Here is an 18,966-nt window from a genome sequence, read left to right on the forward strand (position 1 = left end):
GCGGGAAGCCTGCTTCTCCCTCTCCCACTCCCCCTGCTTGTGTTCCTGCTCTCGCTGTCTGTCTCTCTCTGTCAAATAAATAAATAAAATCTTAAAAAAAAAAAAAAAAAGAACAGACAAATCCATAAAGACAGAAGTAGATTCATTGTCGTCAGGGACTGGGGGGAGAAGAGAATAAGAGTGACTGGTAATAGGAACCGGGTTCCCTTTAGGAGTGATAAAAGTGTTCTGGAATTAGATAGTGGTGATGTTTGTAAAACCTTTTGAATATACTAAAAACCAACAAAATGTACATTTCAAATGGTCAGCTTTATGCTATATAAATTATATCTCAATTTTTTTTTAAGATTTTATTTATTTGAGAGAGAGAGAATGAGAGATAGAGAGCACGAGAGGGAAGAGGGTCAGAGGAGTGCGTATATCTTTTCCAATTAGTATTTTTGTGTTCTTTGGGTAGATACTCAATATTGAATTCGTGGATCATATGGTATTTCTATTTTTAATTTTTTGAGGAAACACCATACTGTTTTCCACGGTCACTGCACCAACTTATATTCCCACCAATAGTGCAAGAGGGTTCCCTTTTCTCCACATCCTTGCCACCTTGTTATTTCTTGTCTTTTTGATGCTAGCCATTCTGACTGGTATGAGATTATGATACCTCACTGAAGTTTTGCTTTGCATTTTCCTGATGATTAGTGAGGTTGAGCATCTTTACCTGTATCTGTTGGCCATCTGTAGGTCTTCTCTGGAAAAAAGCCTATTTGGGTCTTCTGCCCACTTTTCTTGGGTGTTGAGCTGTGTAAGTCCTTTGTACATTTTGGATATTAACCTCTTACCAGATATACCATTTGCAAATATCTTCTCCCACTCAGTAGGTTGCCTTTTTGTTTTATTAATAGTTTCCCTTGTTGGGGCACCTGGGTGGCTCAGTCTTTAGGCGTCTGCCTTCGGCTCGGGTTGTGATCCTGGGGTCCTGGGATCAAGCCCCGCATCGGGCTCCCTGCTCGGTGGGAGGCCGGTTTCTCCCCCTCCCACTGCCCCTGCTTGCGTTCCCTCGCTCGCTAGGTCTCTCTCTGTCTAATAAATAAATAAAATCTTTAAAAAAAAATAGTTTCTCTTGTTGTGGAAAAGCTTTTTATTTTGGTGTAATCCTAATAGTTTATTTTTGCTTTGGTCTCCCTTGCCTGAGGAGGCATATCCATAAAAATGTTTCTAAGGCCAATGTCCAAGAGATTACTGCCTGCTTTTTTCTAGGAGTTTAATGATTTCAGGTCTCACACTTAGGTCTTTAATCCATTTCGAGGGTTTTTTTTAGTTTATTTTTGCATATGGTGTAAGAAAGCAGTCCAATTTCGTTCTTTTGCTTGTAGCTTTCCATTTTTCCCAACACCAGTCTTTTTCCCCACTGCATATTCTTGCTATCTCTCTCACATATTAATTGACCATATAAGTGCGGGTTTATTTCTGAGCTTTCTATACTGCTCTATTAACTTATGCGTCTATTTTTGTGCCAGTACCACATTATTTTGATTACTACAATTTTGCAGTATATCTTGGAATCTGGGATTGTTAAGAAATGGGCAGAAGACATGAACAGACCTTTCTCCAAAGAAGACATATAAATGGCCAACAGACACATGAAAAAATGCTCAACATAACTTGGCATCAGGGAAATACAAATCAAAACCACAATGAGATAACACCTCACACCAGTCAGAATGGCTAAAATGAACAAATCAGAAAACAACAGATGTTGGCGAGGATGCGGAGAAAGGGGAACCCTCTTACACTGTTGGTCGGAATGCAAGCTGGTGCAGCCACTCTGGAGATCATTTCTTGTCTTTTTTTTTTCCTTTTTCTTGTCAAAAAGTTGAAAATAGAGCTACCCTACAACCCAGCAATTGCACTACTAGGGATTTACCCCAAAGATACAAATATAGTGACCCAAAGGAGCACCTGTACCCCAATATTATAGCAGCAATGTCCACAATAGCCAAACTATGGAAAGAGCCCTGATGTCCATCAACAGATGAATGAATAAAGATGTGGTATACATATACACAATGGAATACTACTCAGCCATCAAAAAACTGAAATCTTGCCATTTGCAACAACATGGATGGAACTAGAGGGTATTCTGATAAGCGAAATTAGTTAATCAGAGAAAGACAATCATATGATCTCACTCATATGTGGAATTTAAGAAACAAAACAGAGGTTCATAGGGGAAGAGAGGAAAAACTAAAACAAGACAAAATCAGAGAGGGAGACAAACCATAAGAGACTTTTAATCATAGGAAACAAACTGAGGGTTGCTGGAGGGGAGTGGGATGGGGGGATGGACATTAAAGAGGGCATGTGATGCAGTGGATATTATACCAGACTGATGAATCACTGACCTCTATTTTTGAAACCAATAATACGTTATATGTTAATTAACTGAATTTAAATTTTAAAAAAAGAACTAAAAGAAAAAAAATACGGGTTTGGGATAACCTCCAGCTTTACTCCTCTTTCTCAAGACTGCTTTGGCTATACAGGGTCTTTTGTGGTTTCATTCAAATTTTAGGATTATTTGTTCTAGTTCTGAATTTGGCTATGTTCTTATAAAAGTCATATATCAAATGGAAATAAAAGTTGCAGAGAAGTTAACCGGATACAGAACAAGGTTTGATAGGAAATGAGAAAGGTAAGAAGATTCAAAAAACTTGTAAATGCATTTCTCAACTAATTTTTCCTAAGTGCCTATGAAGAGAGGTTTTCTGTATTCTAGGAAATAACTCTTTCTTTGATTTGCCCTTTTAAGCTTTTATCTATTTTTAGGCCCCGAGAAAAAAAATTATGGAAAATGTTACTTCAATAAATACCTCAAGAGGTCAACTTTTTCTTGAATTTTAACTAGTGCCTTTTAAATTTTTCTATTATCAAAGCCATGTGAAAGATCAAAAAGTCAATTAGAGATGTCTACAATCTCTGATGATAGGTTTTCCAGCAGATGCTGAGCTATATCTATTATTTTGACAAATACAGGAACTATTAGGTTTGTATTGATTTCTTTAGCATGAACCATAGTGTTGGGTACTCAGTAGATGTTCAATAAATAAATACACATTTTAAGTTCTCATTATCAGTGAATCAGTTAAAAGTCTTAACTGCCTTATCTTTGTAATATATTAGTATGATCTGGAGGAGTTTAGGGATGGGGGAACACTCTGAAGAGGTTTTTATGCTGTAAACGACATTAAGAACTCCAGAATGCTGATACTGTGCTAATATCTCCTCTCGATTTTTTTTTTAAGATTTTATTTTTTTTATTTGAGAAAGAGTGCATGCGCACACGAGTAAAAAGCAGGCTCCCCACTGAGCTAGGAGCCCGACACGGATCTCAATCCCAGACCCTGGGATCATGACCTGAGCTGAAGGCAGACACTAACCAACTGAGCCACCCAGGTGACCTCTCCTCTCAGTCTGAAATGAATAATTAACAGTAAGCACAGAAGTTAACAGTAACTATAAATACTTTAATAATTTTGGTTTTTAATAAGCAAACAGCAATATAATTTACATCTAAATTTCTAGAAGAACCCAAAAATAAAGGTATGCTTACCTGTGAGGGTCTTTGGAACTTGGTATAATATATACACATTCCCTCTTGGTCAAAGTGCTTTCTATCCAGGATTTCTGGGACTGAAACAAAAAGTTTTAAAAGATAGTTTATAAATTAACTCACTGATAGTACAATGTAATTTAATGATAAGTACATAAAAAGAAATAGTTCTATACTATTTAACTTTTTTCCAATTCACTATTTACCAAGACTTACTGAAGAAAACACACCTCAAATATAATAATCATTCAAGTCCACTGTGATTTAGATTACTAAATCAATATGCTGTGAAAATACTGTTGTTTCACATAATGAGGGGAGGAAAATCAAGTTTGAGATTCCCAATACAGGCCAAATACCTCGAGAGGGGCTGGTATGATCCTGGGAAGTGGATCATTTAAAAACTAATTAAAAGCGATTGTCAGATTTAACTAAATAAATAAAACCTAGCTATATTTTATTTCTAAGTTAAATACATAAAACATAAGGGCATGGATGGTTAACGGTATACAGACAGAAAAAGATGCTAAGCAAATCCTAATCAAAAGAAAACTAGTATCAGGAAAAATAGACACTAAACATCAATAGGGATATGGTAGGTTATTACATGATTACAAATGTTTGATTCACAAGATTGCGATAACAATCTTAAATATGTATAACCAAACAGTCTCAAAACATATAACACAAGAAATTAATAGAATAAGACAAATCTAGGATCACAGTGGAAGATTAACACACTTCCCTCAATTACAGTAAATCTGAAATAATTTTTAAAATTTAAAAGTTGTTTTTAAATTAATTTTTTATACCACTATTTAAGTTTCTGCCTAGATCCTTAGACTCTTAGACTCTGGATCCTCATCCTGCTACTGGTGACTGATTAAAAAGGAAGAGGCATTATGTACTGGGACAGATGAAACTCTTATAAATTATAACCGGGTAGATTAAAAACTGTGGAATCCATCCTCTATATAATTTAGCAACACCATCAGGACAGTCCAAAAAGGAAGAGCCTATGTTCTAAAAGGAAACCTCTGAGAGAAGAGACATTCTAGACAATATTATGATGGGTGAAGTTTTGCAGGTTCCTCTCAAATCCTTCAGGTACCCTAATAATAAACCTTAGTCTATTCCCTCAGTACTAATTCTGGTAAATTCTGCCAAAATTCTCTCTCCATTTCAAAATATCCGTTTCCTTAAATGCTGAGCAAGGAGCCTGATGCGGGGCTCGATCCCAGAACCTGTGTTTGTGACCTGAGTCTAAGGCAGCCACTTAACTGAGTTAAATGGTTCTGCCCCTAATGGTTCTTTAAATAGACTCACTTAGGTGGGAACAAATTACATCATGATCCCCTAGTTATAAAAATCACAGGATGACCTCTAGAACATAGCACCCTGAATCAGCAAAATATCCTACATTCTAAAACTCACTTAGCATAATCCCTCCACCACCTTTTTATTCTAACTAAAGTCTGGTATTCCTTAGAAAAATCTGCTTCCCCTACGGATCTCTCTAGTTTAACTATACCAGAAATTCATGTTTGCTTCTAGAATACACCTGGCAAAGCCAACCCTGATTCAACTTAATTGCCCAACTACTCCATAACTGCTTACTTAGTGTTAATGTAACTAGACAAAACAGAACGATGCTCCCTAGTTTCACTTTAAAACCCTGACCACAAACCTCAAATGCTCCTTAATGATGCCCAACAATCACACTATATATCCCTAGTCCATTTTCTCATTCTCCTATATGATTTCACACTACTTCCTTCTCTCCTCAAACCTCTAAACCTTCTTCCCCATTCTCACTCTCCACAGACGACCTCACTTCCCATTGAACTGAGCAAATTTAAGCAACCAGAACTTGTACAAGCTTCTATCATATATATCCACCAATAAGTATCTACACCCACATATTCTGCCTTCCTTCCTACGACTATATGTACTTCTATTTTAAGTCCAACCATTCCTCTTGTGCCCTAAATCCCATACACATCACTAAAGGACATTGTCCACCAATTCCTTAATTTTTTTTGTTCTTTATTAACTCATTCCCATCAGCATGCAACATGTCACTATTGTCCTCATTTTAAAAAACAAAACAAACCTTTGCTTGATTCCACCTTCCCCTCAAGCTAACACTCCATGTTTCTGCCTCCATCTACAATACAGATCATTGGTAAAAGTTTCTCCCTTTTCTTCTCCTGCCATGCTTTCTAAAACTCACTGCAGTCAGGCTTTCAAGCCAACCACCCTCCTGAAATAAGTTTAAGTTTCAACAAGGGACGCCTGGGTGGCTCAGTCGGTTAAACATCTGCCTTCGGCTCAGATGGGGGCTGGGATTGAATCCCACATAGGGCTCTCTGCTCAGTGGAGAGCCTGCTTCTCCGTCTCCCTCTGCCACTCCCTCTACTTGTGCGCACGCTCTCTATCTCTCTCAAACAAATAAAATCTTTAGGGGCGCCTGTGTGGCTCAGTCATTTTTTTTACTGGGTGGAGGGATTATTTTAATTCGGTGCTTGTCTAGACTTTCTAGTTATCAGATTAAGACAAATGAGTTATTTAACATCCACTAGGACTTCAGATCAAAATAGATTCAAGTCTTTCGCTAGAGAGTAGCAGAGACCAGGGAAATGTAGATGACAAGCTTTGTTCGACCCAACTGTGGAAGACCGGAGTTGGGAGAGGTCTTGTTCAAGGGAGTATGACTCACACATTCTCATCTGAAGGCCCAGACAGAGACAGACAGGACCAGGGACATTTACCAAGACATTGAGCTCTAAGCTGCTCATGAGCTGGACCAGCCTGGGCAGGACCCCCATGTTGACCACTTGGCTGATGCACTCGTTGGAGCCATCAGTGAGGTAGGACAGGGCCCAGCAGGTGTCCGAGAGAACCTTGCTGTCTTGGTGCTGCAGGAGGTGGGACAGGACGGGCAATATCTGCCTCACGGCTTTCACAGAAGGGTAAGGGTTCTTGTTTCGGCACACATGCCTTCAGCTCAGTCATGGTCCCAGGGTCCTGGGATCGAGCCCCACGTCAGGGTCCCTGCTCCGCAGGAAGCCTGCTTCTCCCTCTCCCACTCTCCCTGCTTGTGTTCCCTCTCTCGCTGTGTCTCTCTCTGTCAAATAAATAAATAAAATCTTAAAAGTAAATAAAAATAAAATAAAATCTTTAAAAAAAGAAATAAACAAGTTTCAACAAGATCACCAAGGACTTTCTCTAAATCCAAAGGTCTATTTTCAGGACTCATCTTCATTGATGTATCTAGCAGCATTTAACAAAGTTGCCATTCTCACCTTCTTTAAACATCTTCATCAGTTAGTTTGGCCTTTTCACTGGTCACTTCTTTTATCTCCCTTGTTAATTCCTCCCCTCTTCTCCCCAGTCTTTTTTGTTTTGTTTTTTTTTTTAAGATTTTTATTTATTTATTTGACAGAGCATGTGCACACAAGCAGGGGGAGCTGAAGAAGGGTGCCCAATGCAGGGCTCAATCCCAGAACCCCGAGATCATGACCTGAGCTGAAGGCAGATGCTTAACCAATGGAGCCACCCAGGTACCCCTCTTTCTCCCCAATCTTTGGACTTTTTTTCCAATTATATTCATTCAGACTTTGGACTTTTTTCCAATTATATTCACTCTTTCAGTGCTCGCACCCAGTTTATCACAATATACTGGATGACTCCCAAATTTGTATTTCCACACTAGAACCCTCCCTAAACTCCATGCTCATATATCCAACTGCCAACTCAACAGGTTCATTTTGATGTCCAACAGGCATCTTAAATTTAAGATGGCCTGAACCGAACTCACCTTTCATCCACTCATTTCTTATACAGCCGTCCCCATTTCAGTAAATGCCAACTCTATTCTTCCAGTTCTATTTTTTTTAAGGCAAAAATCTTCATCACCTCTTGCCTGGCTTATCAGAATCCACTCATGTTACCCTTGCCACCTTACAGTCTATTCATCAAAAGAGATAAAGCAGTATTTTTTTCTTTGAATGAATATAAAGAGTTTATTCGGTGCATATTTGGGTATACAACAATTTGGAACACAGATTTTAACAATTATTAATGCACATAATCTTAAATGTCATGCAACTCTTTGCCAAGATTCCAACTTTCTTCCACGCAACAGATATGAAGATCTAAATGGAAACCTAGCTAAGTCTTAAACATAAAGTAATATTTTAAAAATATATCAGGGGTGCCTGGGTGGTGCAGTTGGTTAAGCGTCCAACTCTTGGTTTTAGCTCAGGTCCTGATCTCAGGGTTGTAAGATGGAGCCCCGTGTCAGGCTCTGCACTTGGCGCAGAGTCAGCTTAGAACTCTCTCCCTCTTCCTCTCCCCTCCCCCACTCTCTCTCTAAAATAAATAAAATCTTTAAAAATATGTCATTATGTCACTTCTCTACTCAAGACTCTCCAATGCCTTCACATTTTACTCAAGAGTTTTTATAAAAGCCAAAGTCCTTACAATAACCTTTAAGTTCCTAGTGCTCTGCGTCTCTGCATCCTGCCTCGTTACTTCGATTCTATCACCTCCTTCAAGTCTTTGAGTAAATGTCACCTTCTTAATGAAGCTTACACTATTTAAAAAATGCAATTTCCACCACGACCCCTCACTCCCTTATGGAACTACAGAGTAATAGAACCATATCCCCAGGATCACAAGAGCACTGTCCTAAATGTCTGGCCATATCAGTTAAACTGCTAGTATATAAACTATTCCTATCCTAGATCCTTATCCCACTCCACAACCATACACTGATGCTAAAGCAGAGCGGCTGTAACTGTAAAGACAAGGCATTTCATATGACTTCTGCTTATAACCTGAAAAAAAAATCATTTTGTAGTGCTGCTCTGACATGTGACGATGTGAGGCTGAACTTCTACCAAGACCAACTTAACCTACTACTTGAAACTCATGAAATTTTCATTATGCTATTATTAAAAAAAACACAGGATTCAGGAGTAGTACTGAAATTATACCGTGCTTTGTTATTTAAAGGTTGCATGTCTTAGACAAATTGGAAATGGTTTGTAAAAACAAGGCAGGTTAGTGATTATACTTATGCTATATGCTTACTGCTTGTTCATTTATTAATATAATTCCGATACAGATAATATAGGAAAAGTTTGGTCATTTATTAAATAGTTAAACATAAACTTATATATCACCCAGCAATTCTACTCTAAAGTATCTTCCCAGGAAAAATGAAAACATGTCCACACAAAGACTTGTATTTGAATGTCCATAGAAGAAATATTTGTAACAGCCAACAAAATCAAATAGCCACATAATAGTATACTACTTATAACAGTAAGGGGGACAAGCTAAGGATAACATGCAACATTGCTATACCTCAAAAACATTAAGTAAAAAAAGTAAAGCACATAAGATTACATAATTGCATTTACATGAAACTTCTAGAAAAGACAAACCATAGTTTAGTAAATGCCTGGGGCTGCAAGTAAGAATAGTGATAAACTGCAAACAAATACAAGAGAACTCTGTGAAAGGACAGAAGTATTCTAAAACTATATTGTGGTGGTTATAACTAAATAAATGTATTAAAAACCATCAAGGGATGCCTGGGTGGCTCAGTGGGTTTAAGTGTCTGCTGTCAGCTCAGGTCATAATCCCAGGGTCCTTGGATACAGCCCCTCCTCCCCTTCCCCCTCAGCAGGGAGTCTGCTTCTCCCTCTCCCTCTGCTCCTCTCCCTGGCCACCCTGCTTATACTTTCTCTCAAATAAATAAAATCTTTAAAAAAACATCAAACTTGTATACTTACCAAGGGCAAATTTTAGAATATGTGCATTATACCACAATAAAGCTGTTTAAAAGGCAGGGAGGGTTGTTAAGAAACATGTAAAACAGAAGAGGTCAAATGTATGTTTAATCGGAGTTCCAGAAGGAGAAAAGGGAAAGAACGGGAAAAGGCAATGTTTAAAGAGATGATAAGAATTTCCCAGATTGACGAAAAACACCAATCTGCAGATTCTGAAAACCCAACATGAAGATAAAGAAAAAAAACCTTAAAATACAGTTAATTTAGAATAAGTCAGAGGTAGACTATTCAGAAGTGATCTTCTATTACAGTTACAAGTTCATAAAACGCCTTGAGGCATATGTTTTCAAATGCAAACTCGCTGAAGACAGTGATTGTTTTATTGTGTTTTGGGTACTCTCTACACCCAACATGGGGATCCAACCCCCAGATCAAGAGTCATGTGCTTTTCCAGCTGACCCAAGCCAGGTATCCTAGATAGTGGTTGTTTATAATTTGCTTTGTGTAACAAATGAAGGTCAAAGGAGGACAAATGGGGGGGGTCTTCCTAGGCTCAAATAGAGATAAAGACTCCCCCCCAAAGAAGACTCCCATGATACCATAGGCTACACTTGGCATGGTCTCTTAGAAAAACAGATTAGGATCACAAATTGCCAACAAGGCAGCATCAACTATTCCACTTTGGTGGGAGTCCCTAGATAAACCATGCAGCAGACAGCTTAAGTGCAAGATGATAAGATACACAATGAGTAGGTACAGGATCTGCCCTTGTCTCATAAACATCAAAAGCCAGTTATCTCTTGTAACAACCTCATAGATTCCAAGGTCCCCCACAAGGGAAATGCCCAGTTTCAGGAGTCACTGCACAAAGGAAAACCCAAAGCTATGACTCCTCTATTACTAGATATAGTTTCCCAATCCACATATAAGTTACCCATATGTCACATAAAAGATGCTGCCTAAAAACACAGTTGACATTGCATCTTTGTAAACCCTTTGCCCAAAGTACAAATAACAAGAGATAACTTTAAGTGGTAGATGCAGTGTGTTTGTCAGGCATTGTTCTAAATGTTTTATATGCATTAACTCATCTTATGCTCACAGTAATCCTATGAATTGGGTACTATTAGTATCCCCACATTATAGAGGCAGAGACTAGTTAGACATATAAGTTAGGAAACTGTCCAAAGTCACACAGCTAACAGTTTGCCCTGACTCCAAATTTCCTACATTTTTTTTAAATTTTATTTTATTATGTTATGTTAATCACCATACATCATTAGTTTTTGATGTAGTGTTCCATGATTGACTTTTTAAGAGAAATTTAAGGTAAGTATTTCAAGACCACTTGACGATATGCTTTAAATAAGCCAATGACTAGGGGCACCTGTGTGGCTCAGGTGGTTAAGCGTCTGCCTTCAGCTCAGGTCATGATCCCAGGGTCTTGGGATCGAGCCCCACATCGGGCTCCTCGCTCGGCGGGCAGCATGCTTCTCCCTCTCCCTCTGCCTGCTGCTCCCCCTGCTTGTGCTCTCTCTCTGTCAAATAAATAAATAAAATATTTTTTTAATTTTAATTAAAAAAATAAGCCATCGAGTAGAAATACATTAATAACTTTAAAAGGGGAATTCCTATGTGATCATTCTGTATATAATTTTCTGAACATGGAAAAAAAAAAAACAGAAGCGCTAACATACTTTTAAAAGGTATTGTTTTTTGGTTTTTGTTTTTCAAAGTCCCAACATGAGCATTCTTCCTCACTTCTGTGCACCATGTAGTTAAGAGTTGAGGCTTCTGAGTCAGGGTGTCAGATTCAAACCCCTGCTCTGCTGCTTACGTTCTTTGTGACCCCAGGCAAGTTCCAAAATTCTCTGATCTTCAGATTCCTTATCTGTTCTTCCTTTCTTTACCTCTTCTGCTGGGCTGGCAGTCAGCTGCAGAGCCAAGCTCCACTTTCATCTTCAGGTCTAGCTGGCTTAAGGGAGCTCCAAGTATGTCTCATTTTCCTTCTGGGACCACTGGCTAGTGAAGGCATGTCCTTCTCCTGGTGTCTTTCAGTTCTGTCTCTCCCTAAAAGGTATTGTTAATTCCTAACTACTGCTAACTAGTATTAGCTTTCCCCCTATTCTGCTCCTTAGCTGTAGCCTGCCTGAAGCAACTCTAGCTACAGTTGTTCAAACAGGGTTGGGGTAGGGATGGAGGAATTAGATCAATAGATTTCAAAATGACTGCTCTACAGCAACGAACTAATGGCCCAGTTAAGTGTAAAGTTTGCAAAACTTTGGATATGTATTCACTGAAATACTCCTGAAAATGAATCACAGGTATATATACCTTTCATAGCTTATGTCTTTCTACTAAATGTAAATAAAAATATTTTCACAGACATTTAATTTAGGAGTTAGTTATATATGGAAAAAATGACTCCCAAGTAGCATCTAACATAAAAATAATCAGAGCTCTTGTTAGGAAGATTAGTGTGGAAGGGAGACAAGTAAAAGTAAACCACAGCCACGAGTATTTGGGGGAGGGGCAATGGGCTCCTGGACTAGTAAAGGAATGGATACAAGAGATAATTTCCAAATCCTTTAGTTTAGCATGATGTCTTTAAAAAAAAAAAAAAGGAAGAACAAAAAAACTATAGAATGTATTAATACAGTCCTGGTTTCTAATTCTTTCTTCAAATTTACCTCTACTATTATTTTTCAACAACATGCACAATTTACCTGGTCCCAAAAGAACACCTCTCCCGTTAAACTGATGCGTCCTTCAATTTCCTACTAGAGAAGTATGGCTATACTCTAAATGGGGGATCAGCAAATAGTGTTGGTAAATGTTTGTTAAGGCTTTTTGGACCACATACCCTCTCTTGTCACATATTCTTTATTTTGTTTTTTAACCCTTAAAAAAATGTAAGAATCATTCTTAACTCAAAGTCATAAAAAACAGGCCTTGGCCAGATTTGGCCCACATGGCATGGTATATCAACCCATGCTCTGAATCCCATAAAACCATGGATCTTTCATGTCTCTACTGAGTCAGTTCAATCCAACAAGCATGTGCCAAGCCCTTCAGATTCTTCTACACGGTTTCTTCAATACTTAATATACCTCTACCCACTTCTACCATCCCAACAGATCCTTATATTAAGATTTGCTTTTCAATGATGGGGGGAAAAAGGGTAGGCCTAAAGAATTTTAGATGTTCATTAACAAAGTTATTTTTCCTGCAGGAATTTCAATAGAAAATTTAAGGGGCGCCTGGGTGGCTCAGTCACTTAAGCGTTCGACTCTGGCTCAGGTCTGATCTCAGGGTCATGAGATTGAGCCCTTCATCAGGCTCTGCGCTGCCCCTACCCCCCAGCCAAAAGCATTTAAATAAATTATATATATAACCATAAAACCTAAATACCAGTGAACAAAAAATCTAGTACTTTGAGTACATATACCTAGCTTTTTTTCCAGAAACAACGGTCTTTTCCAATCACCATCAACCTAAGACACTTTCGTCACTTTAGGTATTTATTTTTTGAGTATTTTGATAAAATATATACTAAAAACAGGAATGCTGTTGGGATTTCAGGACCTAGTACAAACCTTGCTCACAAATTAATTTCATTTTACCATTCTTGTTCTAAACAGCCAGTACTACCCCTTCACAACCTCAAATCTTCCATAGTAGTTTCCAATTGGCAAATCCATCCAAAACTTTAGTGAAATGGCTTGCTAAGTCATTTAAGTTGTACCACTCTTAATGCTCACAAATTTTCACCAAATTTTGTGCCTGCATTAGCATGTTTCAAGACTATCTCTTACAGCTTCCTCTACCTTAAATATTCACCAATTTTATTTCAAGGGCTTACTGCCTTTCACTTTGTGTAGCTGTCAAATGTAAATATATTCCCTCCACACAACAGCATTCTTGTTCATGGCCCTCATTTATTACATTAGGGATCAGCTTCACACACCTGAAAGTCACATACCCCAGGTGACGGTTATAAATCCTTTCCAATGAGAGGTTTCTGCATTTTTTGAAATTCTGAGTTTCTGCCCTGCCATCAGATACCCGATGAAATGTGCCCTGGATTCTAAACACATATATAAATTCCTAATTTTATACTTCTCTTCTTTTTTTGCTCGGCTGCATTACTGAGTTTTACCAAGAGGTGGCACACTATAAACACAAACCTGAAAATTCCTAAACTTAAATGTTTTAGGTAAGTAAAAACTAACTACAAACAGAATGTTAGCACTAGAAAGAAGTCTTTTTTTAAAGTTTTATTTAGGGGCGCCTGGGTGGCTCAGTCGTTAAACGTCTGCCTTCGGCTCAGGTCATGGTCCCAGGGTCCTGGGATCAAGCCCCGCACTGGGCTGCCTGCTTACTGGGAAGCCTGCCTCTCCGTCTCCCACTTGTGTTCCTGCTCTTGCTATCTCTCTGTCAAATAGATAAATTAAAAAAATCTTAAAAAAATAAAATAAAAATAAAGATTTTATTTATTTAGAGAGAGGGAGGGAGAGAGAGAACAAACGGGTGGGAGGGGGAGAGGGAAAGGGAGAGAATCTTAAGCAGGCTCCACACCCAGCACAGAGCCCAACAAGGGGCCAATCTCAAGACCCTGAAATCATGACCTGAACCAAAATCAAGAGTCCGATGCTAACAGAGTGAGCCACCCAGGTGCCCCAGCCCTAGAAAGAAACTTAAAGATTAATTTTGTGATCTTCAGTGGTTAAAGAACAGAAATTCTGGAGTCAGAGTAACCTGAGTTAGAACTCTAGCTTGGTTGTTTACTATCCATGCAACCTTAAGCAAGTTTCTGACCTTTTGACCTAATAACAATACCTACCTTACAATGCTGCTCTAAAGATAAAACAAAATGATCCATGCAAGGTGTTTCAGCACAATGCATGACACACTGTCAAATCTCAACAATTTTTTTAATGCTTCAAAATTCCGTAAGTTATAAACTCTGTCTTTCAGCAATAAGGGGCACATATATTATAAATAAACCTCCTAACATTTTACTCTCTCCATAAGTTAGTACCAGCATATCCTTCCTGCCTAGATGCTAATGGCAAAATTTGGGGGAAAAAAAGATTGCTTTAAAAATTCTACTTCAAGATAAGTCTTTGTCTTTTACAAAAAGTCTACTAAGTCTACTTTTACAACTAAAGACTCTATGATTCTACATATTAATATTAGAAAGGAGCTGCCAGCTATGTTAGTTCTAGTAGACTAACCCTCTTACAAATAACAACCATATATCTGGACAAAATAAAAACAAAAAACAACTAACGGGCTGAAACTGATTGGAGTCTACACGAACAGCACTAAATGAGTTTCCCATTTTTTAAGGCTTTTTGCCTGATAACAAGCTCTGCTGCTCCACACTACTGAACAGCTAAAACTCCCAACAGAAATCTCACAGTCTTAACTGGCTTAAAAAAACACAATACCAAGTCCCAAAGTGACAAGAGCAGCTAGAAAGAGATGGGAAAAGGCCTTCAAAGGAGAAAGTCACATAAAGCCTATCCTAAATACTGCGTATTAACTATGCTCAAATCTCTAGCAGACCTAATGTGCATATGGGGCAGACTCCAAGCAGCCCAGTTAAGAATAAAATAACTGAACAGACACTTTTGCTACCCACAAGGAGATAAAGTATGGAATTTGAGTACAGTCAAGTAAATCAACTCTTAGTCTGCTCTGAACCACCATAACGAATACCATAAGCTAGGTGGCTTAAACAATCAAAATTCTTTTTTTCACAGTTATAGAAACTGTAATCCAAAATCAGTGTGTCAACAGGGTCAGCGTCTGGGTAAAAGCTCTCTCCTTGGGTTGCAGATAGCTAGCTGTCTTCTCACTTCACATGGTGGAGAGAGCAAGCTCTCTTGTGGTTCTTATAAGTGCCCTACCTGGGCGCCTGGGTGGCTCAGTCGTTAAGCATCTGCCTTCGGCTCAGGTCACGATCCCAGGGTCCTGGGATCGAGTCCCACATGGGGCTCCCTGCTCAGCGGGAAGCCTGCTTCTCCCTCTCCCACTCCCCCTGCTTGTGTTCCTGCTCTCGCTGTCTCTCTGTCAAATAAATAAATAAAATCTTTAAAACAAAACAAAAAAAAAAAGGACCCTACCCCCATGACCCCATCTAACCCTAATTATTCCCAAAGACCCCCATCTCCAAGTACCATCACACTGGGGGTTAGGGTTTCAACAATTCAGGGGAAACATAAACACTGAGTTCCTAACAACTACCTTAAGAAGAATCAAGAACACTATAACAGAACCCAGAGCCTATAAGGTAACATTCACAGTGTCTATGATACAATTCAAATTTAGTAGACTTAAACAGGAAAGGGGCACCTGGGTGGCTCAGTCGGTTAAGCGTCTGCCTTCGGCTCAGGTCATGATCCTAGAGTCCTGGGATCGAGCCCCGCATTGGGCTCCCTCCTCAGCGGAGGGCCTGCTTCTCCCTCTGCCCCTCACCCTGCTTGTGCTCTCTCTCTCAAATCAATAAATAAAATCTTAAAAAAAAAAAACAGGAAAATGTGACCCATACTCAAAAGGAAAAAAAAAATCAAAAAGGAGTTTGCATATTAATAAAATGCATTACTTAAAAAATTAAATGACGGGGGCGCCTGGGTGGTGCAGTCGGGTTAAGTGTCTATCTCTTGGTTTCAGCTCAGGTTGTGATCTCAGGGTTGTGAGAGACTGAGCCCCATATCGGGCTCCATGCTCAGTGTGGAGTCTGCTTGAGACCCTTGCTCCCTCTCCCTCTGCCCCCTGCAAATAAATAAAATGTTTTTAAAAATTAAATGACACTACAGACCTAGAAATTTCAAGTTATGTGAAAAATTTGTACAGAGGTCAATATGCCTGCCAACAATGGCACAGACAGTGACATAGAAAAATTAAGGCTAGCCCAAAGCAAAATATTGAAATAGACTGGCACTCTGACTTCCTCTATCAGAGCCCAACTCATTTGACCTTCTGGCACTCTTTTAGGCCCTTTAGAATTTTGTTCTTTCTCTTAATTGACTGCCAACTACTTAACTAATAATTAGGAATTGTTGATAAGTAATAAACCCTCTAAGAGGGTCTTAAAGACATTCCAGAAAAGCCTCGGTGGAAATAACAAATAGTTGGTCAAATTTTATATATTAAAAAATTAAAGTGAATCAAATTCATACCATAACTATGTCTGTAAAGAGAGTCCTACTACATCCAACCTTATTTTCTGTTTTGCTTTCCTGGCAACCTCATGGAGATTGCTACCCTCGTTGTTTAACAACCCAATACTGCTCTAGATTTGTAGGATAGAAAATGTTTGATAAAGAAAAGTATGAGCAGTTGCCATCATGCCATACCTTGGAGTCTAAGATATTAAATAACTGAAGTCGACAAACAGAACAATGGTATAAATCGCTTTGAAATGGAAACTTGCCTTTAAGGAAACTTGGCATATGATGGACAGAGTGATACAAATCAGGAGAAAATATGAACTATTACTCTGTGGTATATGAAATACCACACTAAATCCAAAAATGAATACTAGATGGATTAGAGTCAAATGTGTAAAGCAAAACTTTAAAAATTCTACAAAAAATGGGGTGGCTCGTCAGTTAAGCATGTGCCATGATCTCAGGGTCCTGGGATCAGGACCATGATCAGGCTCCCTGCTCAGTGGGAAGTCTGCTTCTCCCTCTCCCTCTGCCCCTCCCTCCTGCTTGTGCTCTCTCTCTCTCTCGATCTCTCTCAAAACAATAAAATCTTAAAAAAATAAAATTTATACAAAAAAAATAGAATAACTTTATGACCCCAGGAAAAGAAAAGGCATATGCTATAAAGAAAACAGTGATGGACGCCTGCTGGCTCAGTTGGGGTTGTGAGTTCAAGCTCCACATTGGGTGTGGAAATTACTAAAATAAAACTTAAAAAAACAAGAAAACACTGATAAATTATTACACTAAATTAAAAACCAATTACATCAACAATCTAAAAATAAGTAAATAGCCTAACATTAACCAAGTGAAAAATCAAAAAGCTACAGGCTGGAGAAGATATTTGCAGCTCATAAACCACCCCCCCTCCAAAAGTATTCAGGATACTTAAAGAACTTCTACGAGTAAATAAATAAGAAAAAGATATCAATAGAAAACCAAGCAAAGATTATAAATAGGCAATTCACGAGAGGAGGGAACCACTGCCAAAAACCCATAACCTGAAATACTCAGTGGTCAGTGGCATGCAAATTAAAACAATGAGGAACTATTTCATATTCATGAGCCTGGCAAAATAAAAGAACCCAATCAATGAAGTGTGGCAAGGATACTGCAAGAACAGGGAACTCTCATATACTTTATAGGGAATATAAACTACACTACTTTGGTCAACACTTTGGCAATATCTATAAAATTGAAGATGCAATCTATCCTATGATTTACAATTCAACTTCTAGATATATGCATCCTAGAAAAATTCTCACACTTGTACATAAGATGATACATAATACATCATTATATGTAAAAAACTGGAAATAAACTGCCCAATAACAGTAAAATGGATAACAGTATATTCATATAATGGAATAATATACAGCAGTTAGAAGAGGCGAACTAAAAAGCTGCTATGAGCGTGCGTGGCAAGGCTGTCTTGCAGAGAAGCAGAATGTTAACTTTGAATGGAAATAAAGACAAAGAAAAAGAAAAAGAAAAGGGGTAAACTAGACCTTACATGTATTATTAAGATGAATAAATCTCCAAAACCTAATGTTGATTTAAAAAAAACAAAGTCCAGGGCGCCTGGGTAGCTCAGTGGTTAAGCGTCTGCCTTCGGCTCAGGTCATGATCCCAGGGTCCTGGGACTGAGTCCCACATCGGGCTTCCTGCTCAGCGGGAGGCCTGCTTCCCCCTCTCCCATTCCCCCTGCTTGTGTTCCTGCTCTCGCTCTCTCTCTCTCTCTATCAAATAAATAAATAAAATCTTAAAAAATAAAAAATAAAAAAACAAAGTCCACTAAAAGTCCATATATATAAAACTTATAAACATCAAAAACTTACAAAAACTAAATATATGTTATATATTCTCTCTATATAGACATAGATGTGTGTGTGTATATATATGTGTGTGTGTATATATGTATTTGTGACAATACTACAAAAGCATGCAAAGGAACAACAGAATGATAGTTATGTCTGCAGAAATGGAAAGCAGAATGAGATTTTGATGGAGTACATGGGAGGTTTCAATTTTATCTGTAATATTTTATTCCTCAAGCTGTGTGGTAGGAACATGGATGCCTATTATATTACAATCACACTCTCATCTATCTGAATTCCAAAACAAAAAACAATTACTAAAGAATTCAAATTATATACATTTATCTTAAAATTCTTTATATACCTGCAGTCAAATAGTACAATTTAAATTCTTCACTTTTATTCCTGGCTCCTTGTAAACCTAAAAAAATATTTTTCCCAAAGCAACAGAATCTGTTGAATTAAATGGATCCATCACATTAACCTAATTCAGTGACGACAGATATGTATTCAGATGATGC

At 38.3% G+C, this 18,966-nt stretch overlaps 1 protein-coding gene across 3 annotated transcripts in view; it reads right to left on the reverse strand.

Moving 5' to 3' along the window:
- Positions 1–18,966, reverse strand: part of TRPM7 (transient receptor potential cation channel subfamily M member 7) — a 117,724-nt gene that overhangs the window by 90,666 nt on the left and 8,092 nt on the right. For all 3 annotated transcript variants that reach the window (XR_003515514.1, XM_027568727.1, XM_027568726.1), the window contains exon 2: positions 3,611–3,690. Coding sequence is in view for 2 of the 3 variants with exons in the window: in XM_027568727.1 (XP_027424528.1) it covers positions 3,611–3,690 (80 nt within the window). In the remaining variant the exon portion in view is untranslated. The remainder of the gene's footprint in view (positions 1–3,610; positions 3,691–18,966) is intronic.

The sequence above is a fragment of the Zalophus californianus genome, chromosome 6 (genome assembly GCF_009762305.2).
Source record: "Zalophus californianus isolate mZalCal1 chromosome 6, mZalCal1.pri.v2, whole genome shotgun sequence".
Classification (NCBI taxonomy): Eukaryota; Metazoa; Chordata; class Mammalia; order Carnivora; family Otariidae; genus Zalophus; species Zalophus californianus.